The 21,045-nt window shown below is 41.4% G+C and overlaps 1 protein-coding gene across 8 annotated transcripts in view; it reads left to right on the top strand.

The window, feature by feature from the left end:
• Positions 1 to 5,700: 5,700 nt before the first annotated feature.
• Positions 5,701 to 21,045, top strand: part of LOC105024261 (solute carrier family 12 member 7) — a 28,497-nt gene continuing 13,152 nt past the window's right edge. For 3 of the 8 annotated variants that reach the window (XM_010894106.4, XM_010894102.3, XM_010894101.3), the window contains exons 1-11: positions 5,702 to 6,282; positions 14,383 to 14,477; positions 14,658 to 14,783; positions 16,470 to 16,616; positions 16,830 to 16,884; positions 17,415 to 17,545; positions 17,703 to 17,944; positions 18,543 to 18,754; positions 19,327 to 19,494; positions 19,978 to 20,076; positions 20,672 to 20,729. In XM_010894106.4, coding sequence (XP_010892408.1) covers positions 6,165 to 6,282; positions 14,383 to 14,477; positions 14,658 to 14,783; positions 16,470 to 16,616; positions 16,830 to 16,884; positions 17,415 to 17,545; positions 17,703 to 17,944; positions 18,543 to 18,754; positions 19,327 to 19,494; positions 19,978 to 20,076; positions 20,672 to 20,729 — 1,451 coding nt within the window. In that variant the 5' untranslated portion in view covers positions 5,702 to 6,164. Of the gene's footprint in view, positions 6,283 to 11,972; positions 12,220 to 14,382; positions 14,478 to 14,657; positions 14,784 to 16,469; positions 16,617 to 16,829; positions 16,885 to 17,414; positions 17,546 to 17,702; positions 17,945 to 18,542; positions 18,755 to 19,326; positions 19,495 to 19,977; positions 20,077 to 20,671; positions 20,730 to 21,045 lie in introns of those variants that run through there. The other 5 variants (XM_010894105.3, XM_010894104.3, XM_020045333.2 and 2 more) reach the window with 4 other exon arrangements.

Here is a 21,045-nt window from a genome sequence, read left to right as displayed (position 1 = left end):
CAGCATATGTTGCTCTAAACCTGTATACGTTGTTCAGCATTAATGGTGCCTTCACAGATGTGCAAGTCACCCATGCTCTGTGCACCAATGCACCCCCTTACCATCATGGATGTTGGCATTTTAAGTGTGCACTGAAAAAAGTTGGATGGTCCCTCTCTTCTTTAGTCCGGAGGATGTGGCTTCCATGATTCCCAAAAATAGTTTCACATTTCGATTTGTCAGACCACAGGACAGTTTTCCACCATCTTAACTGAGCTTGGGCCCAGATAAGGAGACTGTGCTTCTGGATTTTGTATATAATATATGGTTTCTTGCATTTTTACTTGCATTTGTGGATGCAGCAACGTACTGTATTCACAGGCAATGTTTTTTGGAAATGTTCCTCCTGAGCCCATGTAGTGATTTCCAGAAACAATTTAAACCAGAATATTGTCTGGTTTAAACGCAGTGCCGCCTGAGGGCCCAAAGATCACGGCCATCCAATATTGTTTTTCGGCCTTGTCCTGTGCATACAGAGAGTTCTCCGGATTCTCTGAACCTTTAATGACATTATGTACCGTAGATGATCCCCAAACTCTGCAATTTTCCATTGAGAAACCTTGAGAAACATTGAGAAACGGCCTCTCCATTCTCACACCAGCAGGCTCAGGAACAGTTTCTTTCCATCTACTGTAACCGTGCTGAACTCTGTGACCCATCACTACCCATACCCACCCTTTGTACTACTGGACTCTGTCACTGCCTTACTAAGTCTGATAAGGAAGATTTCAGTTGTCTACAGGTACGTGTCATTGCTGCTATTTCTGTATTTAATTTGCATATGCCGACTTGCACCTTAACATTGCCTTCATTGCACATTTAGAACTGCCACTGTTCTTACATTTTCAGTTACTACATACACGTCTACCTAATTGCTGCTATCCCTGCATTTCAGTTGACCATGCTACCCTAAACCTTCAGTTTGCCTTGATTGATTCAGAATGCTTTTGAGAATTGCCACTTGTACCTGCACACTATTTATCCCAGTTGTACATACACCAATCAGCCATAACATTATGACCACCTGCCTATTATGGTATTGGTCCCCCTTTTGCCGCCAAAACAGCCCTGACCCGTCGAGGCTTGGACTCCACTAGACCTCTGAAAGTGTGCTGTGGTATCTGGCACCAAGACGTTAGCAGCAGATCCTTTAGGTCCTGTAAGTTAAGAGGTTGGGTCTCCATGGATCAGACCTGTTTGTCCAGCACATCCCACAGATGCTCGATTGGATGAGATCTGGGGAATTTGGAGGCCAAGTCAACACCTTGAACTCTGTGTTGTGTTGAAAGGGTGCACATGGTCTGCCACATGAATGGCAGGACCCAACATCACACTTCCATAATGCATCCTGGTGCCATGTGTTCTCCAGGTAAGTGATGCACATGCACCCGGCCATCCACGTGATGTAAATGTCTATTTCTGATGCTTACGTGCCCATTTTAGGCGCTTTCGGCAGTGGATGGGTCAGCATGGGCACTGGTCTGTGGCTACGCAGCCCCATACGCAACAAACTGCGATGCACTGTGTTTTCTGACATCAGTACTAGCATTAACTTTTTCAGCAATTTGAGCTACAGTAGCTCGTCTGTTGGATCAGACCACACGGGCCAGCCTTCGCTCCCCACGTGCATCAATGAGCCTTGGCCGCCCATGACCTTGTCACCGGTTCACAGCATTTTCTTCCTTAGACAACTTTGATAGGTACTGACCACAACAGACTGGGAACACCCCACAAGGGCTGCAGTTTTGGAGATGCTCTGACCCAGTCGTCTAGCCATTACAATTTGACCCTTGTCAAAGTCGCTCAGATCCTTACACTTCCCATTTTTCCTACTTTTATCAACTTTGAGGACACAATGTTCACTTGCTGCCTAATATATCCCACCCACTGACAGGTGCCATCATAACGCGATTATCAGTGTTATTCACCTCACCTGTCAGTGGTCATAATGTTATGGCTGATACATTATACTAAATACTTGTGTTGAACCCCTCCCCAACCTCACTTCTGACAGACCCATGCTCTCTGGAATGATGTTTTAATACCCAATCACGTTACTGACCGGTTGTCAGCTGACCTAATTAGTTGTGTGATATTCCACCAGGTTTAGTTTTTTAGCACTACTTTTCCAGTCTTATTTTGCCACTGTCCCAATGTTTTAAAAACATATTGCTGACATATATTTTTAAAGAAACAATAAAATGTCTAAGTTTCAACATTTGATATGTTCTCATTATACTTTTTTCTATTGAAAATAGGGTTTAAATGATTTGCACATAATTGCCTTCTGTTTTTATTTACATTTTATGCAGCGTCCCAACTATTTGGCGAACGGGGTTGTAGAAAAGACTGTTATTTTGCCTGTGCTGTAGTTTATTATGGCAGCAACAGCTCAAATATGCAGAGAGAAATGACAGACGTCATTACTTTGAGACATGAAGGACAGTCAAGAACTTTGAAACATTCTTCTAGTCCAGTCACAAAAAACATCCAGCACTATGATAAAAAGAAAGAGTTACATCTGCTGCAAAGGATAAGTTCATTAGAGTTACCACCCTCAGAAATCTGTAATTAACTATACCCTCAAATAAATGCTTCATAGAGTTAAAGTGACAGACATCAACTGTACAGACAAGACCATGTGAAACAGGTCTCTATGGTCGAATTGCTGCAAAGAAACACCTACAGAAGGACTCCGATAAGAAGAAGACGAGCTTGGGCCAAGACACACAAGAAATGGATATTAGACTGATGGAAATCTGTCCTTTGGTCTGATGAGTCCAAATTTGCGACTCATCGCCAGGCTGTGTACGAGCAATTTGACCAAGAAGGCTGTGTGATGGAGTGTTGCATCAGATTCCCGGGCCTCCACAAGCATCTGACATCAGCCCAATTGGTATGGTTGGACCGCAGAGTGAAAGAAAAGCCTTCAGCAAGTACTGAGCATATGTGGGAACTCATTCAGGACTGTTGAAAAAGCATTCCAGGGAACTACGTCTTGAATCTTGTTAAGAAAGCCAAAAGTGTAAGGCACAGGGTGGCTACTTAGAAGAATCAAGGTGGCTATATTTTGAAGACATGTAATAGTATTGTGATTTTTTACACTTTCTTGGTTACTACATAATTCTATATGTGTAATTTTATAGTTTTGATTTTGTCACAATGTAGAAAATAGTTATTCTACAATGTAGAAAATAGTAAAAATAAAAAAAGAATACGCTGTCCCGGACAGCTGTCTCTAAAGAGATATATTGACCAGAGAGTTCTATGTTCATTTCAATGTAACACACCCCCATCCCTTAGAGATATGGTGAGAAGCTTGGTCACCCGGGAGGAGCTCAGAGTAGAGCCGCTGCTCCTCCACATCGAGAGGGGTCAGCTGAGGTGGCTTGGGCATCTTTTTCGGATGCCTCCGAAAAGATGTATGTAGATACTTTTGTTAAAAAAAAATGACTATATTTTCTTAGACGGAATGATGCTGGGGAAGAAAATCCTCAACGTACCCCACTCTCCATAATGGTTTAGTAAACATAAGGAACTAGCTTTCATATCAGTGCTCCCAACAATTCTGCCTAAGCCTACCTGGGGAGGACATATAATGGAAGTGTAGTTCATTGACTTGAGACTCACACAGAATGTACAGAATGTACAGCATTAATGACAGTAAGTGTATCTGCTTATATTTTGAATGTAATTCATGTGATGTGAATGAAACCATATTTTATGCAATCATTTTTGAGATCTTCAAACTAGGCTAATTCCCGATGCAATATTATGTCTATTTATTTAAAAGCCAAAATGATATGAATTGTAGTTCTTGTGATTTATTCACAGTTTTATAATGTGTTGCCATTTGATGCTGTGATTTTATTGTGATTCAGTGGTCCAAACATTGTTCACCATATGTGAGTTTTTTAGAACAAAGGAAGCCATGGGATTAGGATTGACAACCTGTTGATTCTCTATTAAAAAGAGAAATGGGGAACACATAAATGATGAAAAATAAATGATTTTTGTTTTAGATACAGCAAACTAGCTCACAAATACAATTGTAATACTGTCCAAAAGATACAATTCAATGTATTGTCAAAGACAATATTTTCCCCAATCACAGCATTATGGTTTGCTTCACTTGGTCACTGCTTTGAGAGATGCCATCCCTAGGGAGAGCAGATTAGGTTCTTGACAACAAGAAAAAATGTGGATGTTTAGACTATTCCTCTGACTACATGTCCCTTACTGAAGTGTAACAGATAAGCTGCTCTCTCAAAACAAATGTCTATAGACAATCTAAATACATTTCTTGAACAGTTTAATAACTTCCATCTATCCAGACTTTCAAATTGTCCAATTTCCTTCAGTAAATACCGCCTAACATTTGCCTGGGGTTAGTTACTACTGGGTCATTCAGTTTCATTTCAATCACTTTGTGAGCGCATCCATTTTTAAACTTCTACTTCTAAGTTTTTTTCCTCAATTCCTGATATCCAATTTGTGAATAATGTCCTTGTGCATCGCCACAACTCAGAGCGGACTTGGGACAGTCATAATCCTTACACAGTGAAGCACTAATATTTATTTTTTTTGGAGCTGAAAAATAAAGCGTCCATCACCATCTAGATTTACTTCTAAACAAACAACCTTCCAGGGTACTCTTATGCTTACAGTGTTGTTTGGTTATTTCATGAACAGATGCTGAGGTTATATTTGGTTTTAATCTTTGCAATATATCTATTTTGGGTACAGCAGAGGTTAGCTTAAATTTTCAGTTTGAATAAAGTTCTATATACAATTTGGTAGCTTAGTGCATTTTCTGGAAGTTTTATATGGATATCTATTAGATTTGGTAAGCATGGCCATGATTACAGAAGTACCTAGCTCATTCTTGGGCATTACATATATTTTGTTCTGATGTGGCACTTTGGAACCAGAGCTTGGACCCCGGCATGGCTGCTTGAAGCCATACATTTTTTTAAAGTAGTTGTTTGCGCACTGTCAATACCGTGGAAGTTTTTACCGTAAACTACCTGCATGACACTCCAAATAAGCACTTAAAAAAACTCTTAATGATTTTTCCAGTCGTACCAGGCGTTTACCTCTTATCTTATCGCTCTTCTTCCCATAACAAAGTTTATGATCACAATGCACGCACCCAGAACACAGCAGGACTGAAAGTTTTGCCCGTGAGTACATTCAACTGTGTACACTGCAAGGATTTCATTATTTAAAATATCTGATAAATAGCCCAGAATCAGAGAATAGAGATTATTACTATTTCGTTGTGTTAAATGTTATTAACGTTGTGTTTCCAGAATAGTCTTTGGCATTATAAGTGTTCAGGGCTTTAACTCCCTTTCTCTTCATCTTTTTTTAAGTATCCATTCGACCGTTATGTCACAGTTGCTCCATATGTTTTCTCCGGGGTGTCCTCGGGGTGATGTGATTCACATGCATGCTTAGGATCTTTTGTGTTGGTCGGTGCCTTACTCAAAAGGGCCATTCTCCCTCGGTTTCAACTGGAAGGGGCAGTCTAACAAACAACACCTCTGAATTATACCGCGAGCTTTGCTTGGTGGGAAAGGAAACAGAGAAGTGGAAGTGGAATCCTTGGGACGTCCCATCTCTGACGTCACCCGATCCCTTATGGCACTAATCAAAAAGGAAACACCCTGTGCTTATACAGGGTAGTAGTAGACTACTGACCTACTGTTCAGACGAGGGGAAACGTGAGTGAAGGAAGACAAACTCCTGAGTGACTGGGCCAAGGCTTTTACGCAAGTTCTTTTGTTGTTTTGTGGTTGTTTTATTTACAGATAAAAGGCTCTTTTCAGTGAACTGGAGTTTTTTGGGAGGAGGTGCCTGCTGTAACATTAGGACTCTTCTCTGTCGTAAATACTATAGCCTAGAGGGGGGAGCTGAGTGTAGTTTAAGGAAGGCTGCCTTGCTGTTGGGGAGGAGTTGTAAAATACTCCTTATTTGGAAACAGACTGGTCACATGGTGCCAGAATTCAAGCAATAGAGGTGAGAGACAGAATAGAGAGCACTTTGAACTGTGCCTTGAGAAGGTGAGAGGTTCTACTGCAGTAACTGACTTTCTCAGATTCGAGCCAATGAGGTGAGGTAAAATGCCCATCAACTTTACTGTGGTGCCTGTGGAGGATAACGAGGCCGAGAAATCAACTCTGGAAGGTGTGTTTAGAGAGGAACATGACGAAAATATTCCTCCGCAACGACAGTACTCAGGTGGGAACACACAGATTATGTTGTCTGGGACACGCTCAGACAAGTTGAACCGCAAACTTTACCTTGGCCATGGATTTCTAGAATGCATACATGGCTGTTTACATGTTTGTTTATTCTCGTCATGGAGACCAAACAGATCTTTCAAATATTATAATTTGCGTTTGATTGGAGGAATCAACATGGGATGCAAACAAAAACAAGTGACCATTTCCTGTTTCTCACTCTCTGTCTCTCTCTTTGTCTTCTGTTTCTTTCATTTAATCATTCACCTTTTTCTTTCCCTCGCTCTTTAATCATAGGTGAAGACCATGATTAATGTGAAATCAATTTGGATACTGTTTTCTTTCAAGGTTTCTTTGTGTTCCACAGTGGCAGTCACTGCCCATGCTTGTTATCAGTCAGGTATTAACTTGGTAGAGCTCCATTATTCTGGGTGAAGGCTAGTTGATACCCCTTTAGGGTTTGTTTACTGGAATGACTTTCAGCTCTTTGAAAAATGCTATGCCAAGGGCCACTGAGAGATGGTGAGCCTAAGATTGGTTGTGAAACAATAGCTAATGTTCGCAAAGTGAAAACAACCATACAGCACTATGCAAGGATAATTCACACTTGGAGAAACATAACATGTATTTGAAGAGTGCTGATGTGAAGTGTGGTAGCAGGAGGATGGTTTGTGCCATACCAGAGTTTTACCAGTCTTTGCATAGGGAAATTATTCTTAGCTATTTTTATCTCAGTTTCTCAGGTGGGTTTTTGTGTAGCTTCATTATATTTACAGACGAAATGGGCTCTGATGTTGCCTCCTCATTGTTCTTGCAGGACTTACAGTTGTCCTCACCATCACTATGTGGACAAGGATATCTATGTGTTGTGTTTCCCAGTGTGATTCTGTTTTGTGAAATGCAATATGTGTTTGGGATTCTTTTGGTCAATTTCCAGTGTACAAATTGTTTCAATCAAAGTTTTGTTCTTTCTGACCAGGCACTTTAGGAATAAGTGGCCCACAATTTAAGATAATTGGGGACCCCTGAGGGATTATATAACCCAAATGTTTGCTTGTTGGGGTGTGTGGATTGTTTGTGTGCTTGGGTGTGGGGGTTTTCACCCAACTCTTTGGAAAAATACAGTTTGTGCCTCACAAAGTGGTAAGCAGGGGTCAAAGAGTTCAGGATGTCAGGTAGAACTTGAAGCAGTGCATGTGTTGTATCATTTTGTCATAACATTTTACAGTGTTTCTTTGGTTTTACTGGCAGTTTCTTGGTTTTACTAGTTGTTTTGGCAAATGTATTATCCAGTGTCACTGACAGATGAGCTGTTTATCTTTCTTGCTGTTGTCCTTCACTTTTGTTTGTAAACACATATGAGACACGGCACAGGCTATGGTGTGTGGTCATTACTGGACCGTGGTCAGCAGCAGCACAGCTCTGCTCAGTCTCAGATAACTAGGTGTCTATCTGTAATACCATAGGATCTCCTCTCCTTTCTCACGCCTACAGTACCTGCACTCCAAACACTGTTGGCCCAACACAACACAGCCAAAACAACACAGCCATATTTTTGTCAAAATTGTCTGCTCAGACTGAGGGTCAGATTTCAGAGTGTTTTCATTAACTGACATTGTGGTTCTCTCTCTGCAATTCACTGAAATATATTGTCCATAAAGACTGTTTTGGTTGTCGTAAAACTTCTCTTCGCTGTCATTAAACCTGTATTTCGTAGTTCGGTATTTGGATTACCAAACCAGAGGAGGCAGAATTTTATGTGGAAGTAAAAATTATACAACCTTTCTCTGGAATAGTACCCTGAGATGAATAACTGAAAATGTGTGCAATCATGTTGAGTCATCATTTAACATATAATAATTGTGGCATGTAGAAACACCCTTATTTAACCAGGACTATCGCCAAACAGGCAATGCCACTACAAATGTTCCTACCTCTTACAAAATAGGCAGACTGGTCGAGTCTGACAGTAAATAAACACAATGAAATACACAACATTGTAGACACTGTCATTGTATGATTTTCTTGTTTGGGGAAACAGCTCAGCTCACACCCTGAGGATGTCATCAATCTCCTTTTATAAAAAAACATTCCATAACATTTGTTCAACGCGTTCGACGTCAGGTGACACAACTTGAATTTTGATAGGCTCCTGCTGACAATAAATTCCTTCAAATGACCATTCAAAATGAAATCATTTAAAGCAGCCTTGACTTGAATACAACCATCTGATATTGGCTCAGGAAAAAGGGGGCCGTTTTTGCTCTACACTGACGTTCTTGTGCAGCAGATAGGGGGGAGGAAATGATTGTCCTTAACACTGCGTTGACAATGACTCCCCAATGATAAAGATAGTGAATATGCACACTCATCTGCGATGTGGCCAGTGCTCTCCACTGCGCTAATAGATTAGTCGTGGTGTAGCAGAGGTTATTCTCATAGTTACACAACAAGTAAAAAAAAAAATTTCTATTCAAAATATCCATGCTTCTCAATGACAGCTGCAAAACAATCAGCTATTTTATATATGCCTTGTGCACTGCCTGAAATTGCAGGCTTTCTGACTAATGCTATGTGTTTCTTTTTACTGTGCCTTGCGCAGTCAGATTCCAGAAATCTACTGCTTTTTTAATATATCTGATTACTTAGAAAGCGATACAATCAATAAGTCAGATTATTTTACTTTACATGTGTATCATTTTCGGAGTGTTTCTACAGCTTACCTTTATTTATATGCAAGTCAATTAAAAAGCAAATTATTTTTTGCAAAAATGGCCTGTCATTTTATTTAATGACCCTGTCTGAGTGGCTCGTTCAGACAAGACAAACAGTTAGACCTAATCATGTGATTATGAACCAAAAAGTTGATACTTCTTGCCCAAATTTGAAAGGGTCTTCTGTTCTAAAAACTACTGCCACTGGCATTCCAGTGAATGTTCAGACAATCTCAAACTTCCTTCCCTTGGGGCCATGATGAGATTGCCATCTGCTAGGCAGCCCCGATAGTTTTTATTGGATTTTGGAAAAAAATAAAAAATCTTTCATTAGAAGTGCAGCTGCCAGAGGTCTAGGTCCATCTTATGGCCTGCTATTCCACACTGCTTTAATTACAGCCCATGGTGTGGATAGAGGCAGTTCAAGGTTGGGCCTCCAGTGTCGTGTGTTGGTTGTTTGCGTGTGCAACAGCCAGTTTTTACCTTCATTATACAGTTTTCACAGAAATGTTCATTCCTAATCAGTTCTAGTCATATGTCCCACCCCATGACATCCCCCAGCCCTGCCCACCTATCTCTGAAAGCCATTCCCTTTCCATCCCTATTCAGAATATATTTTGATTGTGCTGTAATGTTTTACATACTGAACGTTTTGAATATCTAATTGGTTGAAGATACCAGTCTTTGGTAAGAGGATTATTATATTATCAGATCTGTGTCAGTGTTCCTAACGACAGAGAGAGAGAGACTCAGGGACCCCTGTGCTTGCCATTTCCATTTGTCATTTTAGTTGTTTAGCAGACGCACTTACCCAGAATGAATTACAGGTTGTGAATTAATCTGAAGTTAGCTAGGTGGGACGACCATAAAACCCTGTAATAGTAATTAACCAGCGGTCAGGAAAGTCATTATAAAAATGGAGAATGCGTATATCAAGTAAACTCCAAACTTATTTTTTCTCTGAATCTTCTGAATTTTCATTTCAGGTGTTACAGTGAGTATGTAATTAAAGTGCAGACTATAAGATTTAATTTTATTGAATCTTTTGAATGAATCATGTAGAAATGAAAGCACGTTTTGTACCCACTACAGTTCCCCCATTTAAGGTGCCAAAAGAATTTGAACAGTAGGCTCTACAGGCAGATGTGTTTTCTTGCATTGCCAGTATATGCACAGGTGAGCTGTCAGTAGTCTTAATTCTAAGCTTTGAATTTGGAGCCTGATGCTGGTGTCTGGAAACATGTCACTGCAATTCAAACTCTCCTTCGTTGGGTCGATAAATCAGAATAATCAATGAATTACACGTGACACTGATGGCCTGATCATTGTCACGCTGAAGCTCCTTAAATACCTTAGTAAGGTGAATTCAGAAAAACAATTATGCTTCTCAAAGATAGCCGTCGCATATTTTTTTTTAAACTCGGAATCAAATAGCTTTCCGAAAATAACGTTTGTTGTGATACAACATTTACTTTAGAATTTGTGAAAAGTGCCCCACCCCAACAATCCTCAACATGTCATTTGTATGCATTTTATGATGCACTTCAGCTTTGGCCTCTTACCGTCATTAGCATCACCATTTATAGCATAGCAGTAGCACTCACACGGTTTTGTCTTCCTCCTTCTAGGTTGAGGACACAGTATTTAGTTGTCAGCGGCAATGCATGCTCTTGGATATTGAGTTTGCAGTACTTTAAATAACATGATAGTCTTATACATGGTCTTAAATGATATTGTTAACTGAGAGAATATTTAGTGCGGTCTGTCAGGATTAGGTTGTAATTTTCTGTTGGCATGGCCTGGCCTGCTCTGCTATATCTTGCAGCTGTATGCAGTGTGCTTGGCGCTGATAATAATTATTACTATCTCTACTTACTCTTGAGATTGCAGAAACCCTGTTGTTTCCCAGGCCCTAGCTCTTCATTAAGGCCTCTTCCCCTCCAGGTTCAGACCCCCGATAATGTGGCATACAGGATGCCAAAGGTCAGGATGCAAGTGGAACGCTAGAAGCATTTTTTATGTAGAAATTATCCTTAGTGCAGGAAAAGGATGTTTGGGTTAATTGAAAGCTCTTTCCTAAGATGTTTTCTTCATTGTTCATTCATTAATTTATCATTCACTTGGACTTCGTCAAAGCCTTTTGTCATCGGGGCATTTATTCCAATGTAAGTTCTATTATCATGCTTGTATAAAATAGAAACAATGTGGATCAAAACTATTTGTCCAAAAAACCCGAAAGAAAATTGACAAAATCTTAGCTCAAGTTAAACAGCTTAAAGACAGGCAGCAAGTCGACACCAGAAATTACATTCACTTCCTTGTTGGTTTCTGGGAAAGTGACATTTCCAACTTGCTTCTTTGCTGAATATGCGTTTTGTTTAGCACGCTTGAGAGCTTTTGTGAAACGGGGACATCTGGTGGAAAGGCTGTTCATTGCATGGGATGTGGTCGGATAGAGCTTTGTATTGAAACACCCTGTACCTACAAGGCCTAGGCTGGGTAATATGGTATGAGGTGTGCTAGTCCTCACCACAGCAGAGGCCTTCCAGGTTCATGTTGTTTTGATGCCAGACAACACCTCAGCAGTCTATTGACTTTGCTCTGTGATTTCATGTGGCATGCACTTTTCATACAGGGGTGGAATATTCCTTTACGCCCCCTCAGCTACATAATCTCCCTGGGGAATGAGCTGTTAAATGTTAAAGGTACACTGACTTAAGAATTGCATGTTTAAGCATTTCCAGGTATATTCACTTTCTATGCTTAGCTAACCACTGAGGGAACAAACATGAATGGCGCATGGAGACTGCATGGAGACTCGAAGTACGTTTAGGCTCGGCGGCTTTCAGACCGTAGCTTAAATCGGCCCCCTCCCCCTCACTCGCACCCCTCTCGCCCTCCCTCCGGTGAGCGGATGAGCGGTCAGGACTCGAGGGCCGACGCTGCTCCTCTGTACAGACAGGTCAGAGGACAGAGTAGGAATGTCTACCAGTCCCAGGGCTGGAGAGGCTGAATCGCACTGCCCCACAAACACCTGCCTGAACCAGCGCCTCTAAGTTCAGGTGGACGTTGGTAGAGAGCTGGGTTACACAGATTGACCCAAGGGGAAGGGTCTGTATAGAACAGACTAAGGTCAACTCTGCTGAGGTTTACCCCAGTTTCCTGGAAGAGAGTTCAAGTCCCTCATAACATGGAGCTTGGGGAGGGTCCACGCCGGTCAGGTGAGCTCATCTGTGAAACCATCTGATGAAACCTCGGGAAATAGTTAGGCTCGACATTTTTGCTTATTTAGTCTGCGATTGTTTAAGGGTGTTTACGTTTTTGCTGTCGTGGACATGATGCTTAAGCAGTTCTGATACGTGTACAGATGTTTGTTATGTCTGTCTTTGTATTGAGGGGCAGGGTTAAAAATAGGACTTAGATATCTCACTGTATCTGTGCGTCTTTTCTTCAGGCTCAGGTGTGTTGGGCTAGGCAGCTTATAGATGTGCGACTGGGGAAGCTTAACAAGATATAAATAGCTCTCATGGTCATTTATTATCATAGAGGCTGCAACACCTCACTTAATTTGTCATTAGCCAACTGCCTGATGAGTGTGGAGGGATTTGTAGATAATTAGTGACCTTTCAAAGGGCTTCCAAAAGTGAAAAATTACTGTTCATATTTGGGAAAGGTTTTGTATACATAAAATATCAAATATTCAGTTTCTGAGATTCTTGTTGCCCTCTTCATTAGCTCTGTCAAAAGTATTAACACAAAGGGTTTTTCACAAACCTATTGCATGAACCTGATACCTTGTTTTTTGTAGTACCCTGACAAAACAGGTTCCTATGCATTCCCTGTGTACAAAAGACCAGCACTGACAACTAATACATGCTGATGGATGGTTTCGGAACTGCCCCTGTCTCCAAACAGTCCTCAGAAGGCTGTTTGGTTTCTTCAGCCAGCACATTTTTAAAAGCCTCCGTTTTTATTGCCTGAAGTGTGTTTTTTCTGAACTCACGTAGTTAGACTCGGCAGATGGCTGTACGTAAATCCATTGACAGATAAAATAAAATCGAATTTACAAAGACGTCTCTGAAATAATAGAGAAGGGATGATGTTGTCATAGTGGCCTTTCATGGAACACTGTGTGGGCCAACAAAATACCAACTACTGCGATTTATGCAGAACGCTGCAGCCTGTCTTTTGTTCAACCTCCCTAAATTGTCATGCTGCTCCTCGACACACTCCAATGGCTTCCCATTAAATCTTGATTCAATTACTGCGCCTCCCAACCTTCGGGCAATGCTCAAACCCTACATCCCTAAACAAGCTTTTAATTCTGCCACCTCTGGTCTCTTGGCCGCCCCACCCCTACGGGAGGGAAGCTTGCGCTCAGCCCAGTTAAAGCTCTTCTCTTTCCTGGCATCGCAATGGTGGAACCAGCTTCCCACTGAAGCTAGGAAAGTTTTAGTTTAAGGAGCATCTAAAATACCTCCTCTGCTAAATTAGTGAATGCGAAATATCCGAAAACACTGAATAGCACCTAACAGCTTATATTTTCATGAGCAATAATGTGGGAATAACATTTGGACAGCAGCGTAGCCTAGTAGTCAAGAGAACTAGGCAAGGAAACAAAAGGTCTCTGAATTCAGGATGTCCTCATCAGCAGCCTGCCTCATCTAGGTCACATGATAGCATTGATGCCTGCGACTCTAGAAGCCTCGTGTTACCAGCAGACAGCCCTTTATAACACTAGGGCTGTATTCTCCTGACTTACTACCACTGCATTTTCACTGGGATCAGCACTGTGGAGCTTAATTGTGAAACCTTCACCGGTGTGAAGGGCCAAAGAACCTTGAAAGGCATCGTTGGCACTGATGCACCCAAGCACAGGAGCCAATGAAGCAGGCATACATATGGTAATCTGAGAGGAGAGGCCCATCACTGCTGCTTTTCTGGAACCTTCTCACATGTAAAAACCCCACTGGTCCCATGGCTGGAACAGTTAACTTGTGTTTCGTATAGGGGGTTAATGGGTTGGGGGTAGGAGGGATTGCCTGGTAGGGGGCAGGGGAAGGAGAATGGGCGGGTCAGCTGGGACCTGGGATTGGGGAGGCAGGCGGGGGGAATGGACTTTTGTTATTCCATAACCGTTTCATATGTGTACCCTTGAGAAACGTACCCGTGGTACAATATGTAATACAATATAATACAATAGGTACAATGTATTGTCCTGATTGGTATTAATACAAAATGAAAACGCAGAATATTATGACTGAAACCGTTCAATATTTCAAGTGAAAGAAATAATTACATCTATAGAGATTGGAATGACAGAACTTTGCAGTAGAAGTATGTTACGTCTTTTCCTACAATGTCTCCTTTCTCTTGGCTTTCAGTCGATGACACTCCCAGAGAAAGCAGCCCTTTCATCAACATCATTGACCAAGACCAAGAAAACTACTACGATGGCAAGAACATGGCTCTCTTCGAGGTATACCAGATGTCCCACGTTTCAATATTGTAGTGTAATTAAAAGCCTCTTAATGTCAAGTGGGAGCTAAGTGCTCCCATGGGATATGTTGTAATAGGCATATGCTCAGAACGTGCAGCATTTGTTTACTGTATGCTTTAATTCCGCTGCGTCCCTATGTAATGGCATTTGTATTGACAGGAGGAAATGGAGAGCAACCCCATGGTATCCTCCCTGCTCAACAAGCTGGCCAACTACACCAACCTCACCCAGGGAGTTACTGAACACGAGGAGTATGAGGAGGGGGTCACCAAAGTCAGAGTCAAGGTATGGAGCTCATGACAGCGGGGTATTATTAAGACGAGTACAGCATATCCGGGTGAGGACTGTAGATCTTCCCGATCAGCTCATAAACCTCGCTGAGGTGCCCAAGGTAGTGTCGACGGCGAGTTGAGACTAGGAATAATTCAACAGTCACCTCATCCCTTTGTCTGGGATGATGCGAGGCCAATACACATTGTGGGATAGAACCTGGGGTGTGGTGGAGTGTGGTTGTGTCTCAACACTAACAAAGCGTGGCTTGGACCGCGGTGCCACTTGAGAGGCCTGGAGGCGCACACAATGCTTTATTTTAATGGTGCAAGCTAACCGTTGTTAGTGATCGTTCTATTCATGAATTGGCTCCTCTGAGAGCAGAGTGAGAATAGAAGAATTTGCAGAAGCATGGTAACCACAGGCTGGGCTCTCTTAGGCGTCTCTTTGTTACAACTGACGGCAAGCCTCCAGCAAGCCTCTTTTATTAGCGGTTTCTACCAAGCAACCGGCCAAAGAAATACCTCTGCTGTTTCTTTTCGGCGTCAGAGTCCCACCACAAAGTCAGAGAAACCAACTATGCCCCTGTCCCCTGTTGGTTATCCCGGTGCATCTTCCAGCAGATGATCTGATTGGCTTGAGGAGGGAGGTTGTGGAGCCAAAGAGTGGATACTGAAGTTGTCAATCCACATCAATGGTCTATGAACAAGGGCCAAATTGACCCTGGTGAATAGGCTTATAGAAGATCCAACCGCGGTACTGAGACAGTGCTCAGGTCTGTTATGGGATATATGGCACGCCCTGTATTTAGAATAGTTTTCAAGAGAGTAGCACCTTTTGAAGGCATTATGGAGCTTTCTGGGGGGGGTCTGTCAACAGATGATGGAAGACACACTGGATACAGTTCATTTATCAATGGATCTATTGGCTGTGAAGAAGATCACTGGAAAATAAGTTATACCCCGTGTTGAATTCTGTTTGTATGATTTATTATAGGCATCCCGCTTTCTAAACTGTATTACTACACAGAAAGAAATACAGCTGTATTGCACTAAATAGTTATGTTGTTCATTTCACTGTAGTGCTGCAGTGTTGTTAGAAATGTATTGCAATGTATTTGTGTAATAGTTCTGTGCATGTCTGAAAAGCCAAAGCAGACTTTACGTGGACGCCGCTCTGTCCATGGACACTGGAATTATTGACTTTCGGATTACTTTGAAAACTCCTATGCATGTTCATACTGTTTCACAGAAGTATTTACATGACTTTGTCATATATTATTTGTTAAGACTGGTTTGGATGAGAAGGAGGAATAGGACGGCTGGTTCGTGTGTGACACTGTTCTGTGGTTTTATGAGATGATGAGGTTACCTGATACCGACTGAGATTGAGAAAAAGAAAAATCATCACATCGCCACGGAGCCCAGTTAAGCAGCTGACTTCCCAACGCTATAAATAAAGAACCCTTTAAAAAAAAAAAGCCATCCGATGAATCGCTTTTATGGATGGTTATTGTCCATGGACCGTGTGAGGACGGAACGGTTTGAGCTGAATTGTACATGATTGTGTGGTATGCTACTCGGGTGCTGTATTCTGGCGTTATAGTGGAACTCACAGGGCTCTGCTGTTGTACTCCACACCTGCTGACTCATGGCAATCCTCCCTCTCCATTCCCTCGGCCCTCCACACTGGCACCTCCAGGGTCCTCAGATGGGCACATTCATCGGCGTGTACTTGCCCTGCATGCAGAACATCCTGGGAGTCATCCTGTTCCTCCGCCTCACCTGGATCGTGGGCACCGCCGGAATCTTGGAATCCTTCGCCGTTGTCGTCATGTGTTGCACTTGCGTAGGTACCTTTTAATTCGTCTCCGAGACATAGGCAGAAATACTGAATGCCCAGGCTCAAACCCTTCCTCTGGTTCCCTTTACGGTGATGTAGTCTTTCAAACTTCGCTTTATGCGTCATGAAATGAGTGGTCTAATCGTACTGTAGCCCCCGAACTCATTGTAGACTATATGAATTCTAACCACCGATGCCTATTTCTTATCTCACCTACAGACCATGTTGACAGCGATATCAATGAGTGCTATTGCTACAAATGGAGTAGTGCCGGGTAATGACAGTTATTTTCTTCGTTTTTTGGTTATTGGGCTCTATAGGTCAGACCCTGTTTAAACATGTCTGAAAGCCCCATGCGATGCAGTTTTTAACATAATTTTTAAGTACTTTTTGTTTAATACATAACTCATTTTTTTTCTCTCAAATATATTTGTAATAATTTTCTTCACTGTGTGACAGTTAGGATATCTATTTGTGACATTTTTACATACACTGACCTGATTCAGGATCGTGCTAATCCCAATTCATTAATCAGATGAGCAATCAATGGTCTATTATAGTCAATTCAGCCTTGTGATATCTTGCATTGGCCAGAAATTCCAAGTATTTCGTTTTTCTTCATACAGCTCTTAACAAAAGTTGTCTTTTATCATATTTTTCACAATTTCAGAGTTTTTTTTTTTACCTCGTAGTGTGGAAATATAATTAAATATACTAGGCCAGTCACATTTTGTAACATGTGTGGACTGGACACCTTATTTTTCTCCTTAATTATTTAACCTTTATGTTATTGGTCTTCCTCAGCCGGCGGCTCCTACTACATGATCTCAAGGTCTTTGGGACCAGAGTTTGGTGGTGCTGTGGGTTTGTGTTTCTACCTGGGCACCACGTTCGCTGGCTCCATGTACATCCTGGGAACCATTGAAATCCTACTGGTAAGGTTCAAAAGATGTGACTGTAGAACTCGCTTCTAGCACATTTCTAGCATCTTCTTTTAGGATTTTTCCCAGTCATGTCAAATGGTCAGTAAATAAACATCCCTTAACCAATCAGGGTTCCTTAAAGCTTAGCGGATTCCTATTGTGGTTGCAGACGTACATCGTTCCGAACGCGGCAGTGTTTGTGGCTGAGACGAAGGAGGATGAGTCGGTGGCTCTGCTGAACAACATGCGCGTGTATGGAACCTGCTGCCTGGCCCTCATGGCTCTGGTGGTGTTTGTGGGAGTTAAATATGTCAACAAGCTGTCCCTGGTGTTCCTCGCCTGTGTTGTACTCTCCATCATGGCCATCTACGCCGGAGTCATAAAGACCGCCATAGAACCCCCAAACTTCCCGTGAGTCAGAAATACACAGGAATTGCTAGTGGCTGCATTTGTCCAGTCCGAATCATACCCTGTCATAACAACCCATCTTTCTAATAGGGCTGATCATCAACTGATCGCACGTTGATGTTTATGTTGTTACATGCTTGAATATCTACAAGGATAGTGAACCCTGTGCGATTTAGTTGCCTTAACTAGGATGGTACTACACTTTATATTTAGTTGCCTTAACTACAATGCCTCCAAAGACAGTAATGACTGTTTATTTTTTAACTATAGACATTTTACTATGGCAACTTATATACGATTAAATAATCTATCAAGACACCCTGGACACAAACCACTGATTATTTCCTAGTTTATTGCTAGTTATGACCTGGCTGTACTGAACCTAGGTTAATATTATGACAACCTAGTTACATGCATACTGCCATCTCAATGAGATAATTGTAATTGGCTACAGTGAAACAGAAACAATGTATTGTTTTGACAAAAATGTATAACAATTTTAACAGTTTCTTTTAATTCAAAGTAAATTATACTTTAGTTTACCTCCCTTTTTAACCTCTTTTTTTTCATGTTTTGCCTTCCGAATATACTATTCCCACAGAATCTGTCTCCTGGGGAACCGTTCCTTGCAGAACCACAACTTTGAGAAGTGTATGAAGACAGAGGAGAGGAACAACCAGACACATACCACCAAGCTGTGGGACTTGTTCTGTGACAGCCCCTACCTCAATGCCACCTGTGATGACTACTTCATCCGCAACAATGTGACAGAGATACAGGGCATCCCGGGGCTGCTCAGCGGGGTCATCAAAGGTCAGCCACAACCCACTGTCTTGGGGACACTTTCAGACAGAACAACCAAGCCTAATGTTGTACTGGTTGGAAACCCACCCAGTAGAACGTAATCATCTGAACTACATACTATCGACTACTCACATGTCATAGTCATATCATCTGAACTACATACTATCGACTACTCACATGTCATAGTCATATCATCTGAACTACATACTATCTACTACTCACATGTCATAGTCATATCATCTGAACTACATACTATCTACTACTCACATGTCATAGTCATATCATCTGAACTACATACTATCTACTACTCACATGTCATAGTCATATCATCTGAACTACATACTATCTACTACTCACATGTCATAGTCATATCATCTGAACTACATACTATCTACTACTCACATGTCATAGTCATATCATCTGCTCATTAAACAATGAAATGGTCAAATGAAATTTTTTTTGGTCATAAATGTCTTGGATTAAATGGTTATAAAGTCACATCATAAACAGTTATAGAGGTAGCTATATATGTATGTATGTATGTATGTATCATAAAAGGTCACTGTTCTTTCATTGTCCAGACAATCTGTGGTCTGAATATGGCCCAAGTGGGATGTTGGTGGAGAAGAAGGACCAGTTGTCAGTTCCTGCCAAGGACAAATCCAGAAATATCAACTTACCTTACGTTTTCAACGACATCTCCACCTTCTTCACTCTAATAGTGGGAATCTACTTCCCCTCTGTCACAGGTAGGTAAAGCAGCCATGTTGGCACCATAAATATCATACTGTACCACACAACATAACATTGCCCCAATAAACTTCATACTATACCATATGGCATAATACTGTATCGTATGATATTATACTATGTCATATGACATTATACTGTATCGTATGATATTATACTATTGTATGATATTATACTATTATACTAATACTTAGAAATAATACTGTACTGTACATCATAATGTTCCATAACACATTGTATTGGCATCATAATGTCTTCAGACATCATAATGTCAAATCATGACATTATGATGTCAAATACATATATATACTCTATGATATTAAACTGTACCATATGATATCATACTGACTCATAACCTAACATGCTGTAATTACTGTAACTTACTGTGTGGAGAAATGTTTTTTTGTTGTTGTTTAAGTATTATCCCTTAGAGTGAAAAAGTCTAAGCTTCTGTATCCATTTTTGTATGTTTCCCATTCCAGGAATCATGGCTGGCTCAAACCGATCCGGGGACCTCCGGGATGCCCAGAGGTCTATTCCCACGGGCACTATCCTGGCCATAGCAACCACCTCTTTCCTTTGTATCCTTCCAGAAATCATACAAATTATGAGTAGTGTGAGGGTGATGATGGTGACGATGATGGTGATGAGGGTGACAATGATGGTGATGAGGGTGATGATGGTGACGATGATGTTAACGATGATGGTGATAATGATGGTGATGAGGGTGATGATGGTGATAATGGTGACAATAGGGATGATGATGATGGCAATGTGGGTGACGATGAGGGTGATGATGGCGTTTATGTTGAGCTTAATGATGGTGATGATGGTGATGGTGACGTTGATAATTGTGCTGATGGTGACATTGGTTGATGGTGAAGATAAGGTTGATAATGGTGCTTATCGTGAGATTGATGATGGTGATGATAAAGCTGATAACGGTGCTGATGGTGAGGCTGACAATTGTGCTGATGGTGAGGCTGATGATGGTGAGGTTGGGAATGACGCTCATTGTGAGGTTGATGATGGTGATGATAAGACTGATGATGGTGATGATGATGTGTGTGAGGAGATGTACATATGGATGCATGGAGTGTTTTTATGTGTTTGTAAGATTGGCAGAGGTTTAACGTTAACTTTGACAGCACTATATGTCTTAACCACAACTCCCAGATATGACCTGTGTGGTCCTGTTTGGGGCCTGTATCGAGGGTGTTGTTTTAAGGGACAAGTAAGTACTTTCCCACATTTGTTTTTTATGACATGCCAATAGCTGATATTGTATTTTGTAGCTTTGATGCGGAAGCCTTCACTATATTTCTGTCATACATATACACTCACCTAAAGGATTATTAGGAATCAATTTCTCATTAAGAAATACTGGTCAAGACAATCTCCTGAACTCCCAACTGAATGTCAGAATGGGAAAGAAAGGTGATATAAGCAATTTTGAGCATGGCATGGTTGTTGATGCCAGACGGGCCGGTCTGAGTTCTGATTTTCACGCACAACCATTTCTAGGGTTTACAAAGAATGGTGTGAAAAGG

Source organism: Esox lucius, chromosome 3, assembly GCF_011004845.1.
Source record: "Esox lucius isolate fEsoLuc1 chromosome 3, fEsoLuc1.pri, whole genome shotgun sequence".
In the NCBI taxonomy this organism is placed as follows: domain Eukaryota; kingdom Metazoa; phylum Chordata; class Actinopteri; order Esociformes; family Esocidae; genus Esox; species Esox lucius.
Note: the sequence above shows the minus strand (reverse complement) of the source record. Positions and strands in the feature narration are given on the sequence as shown.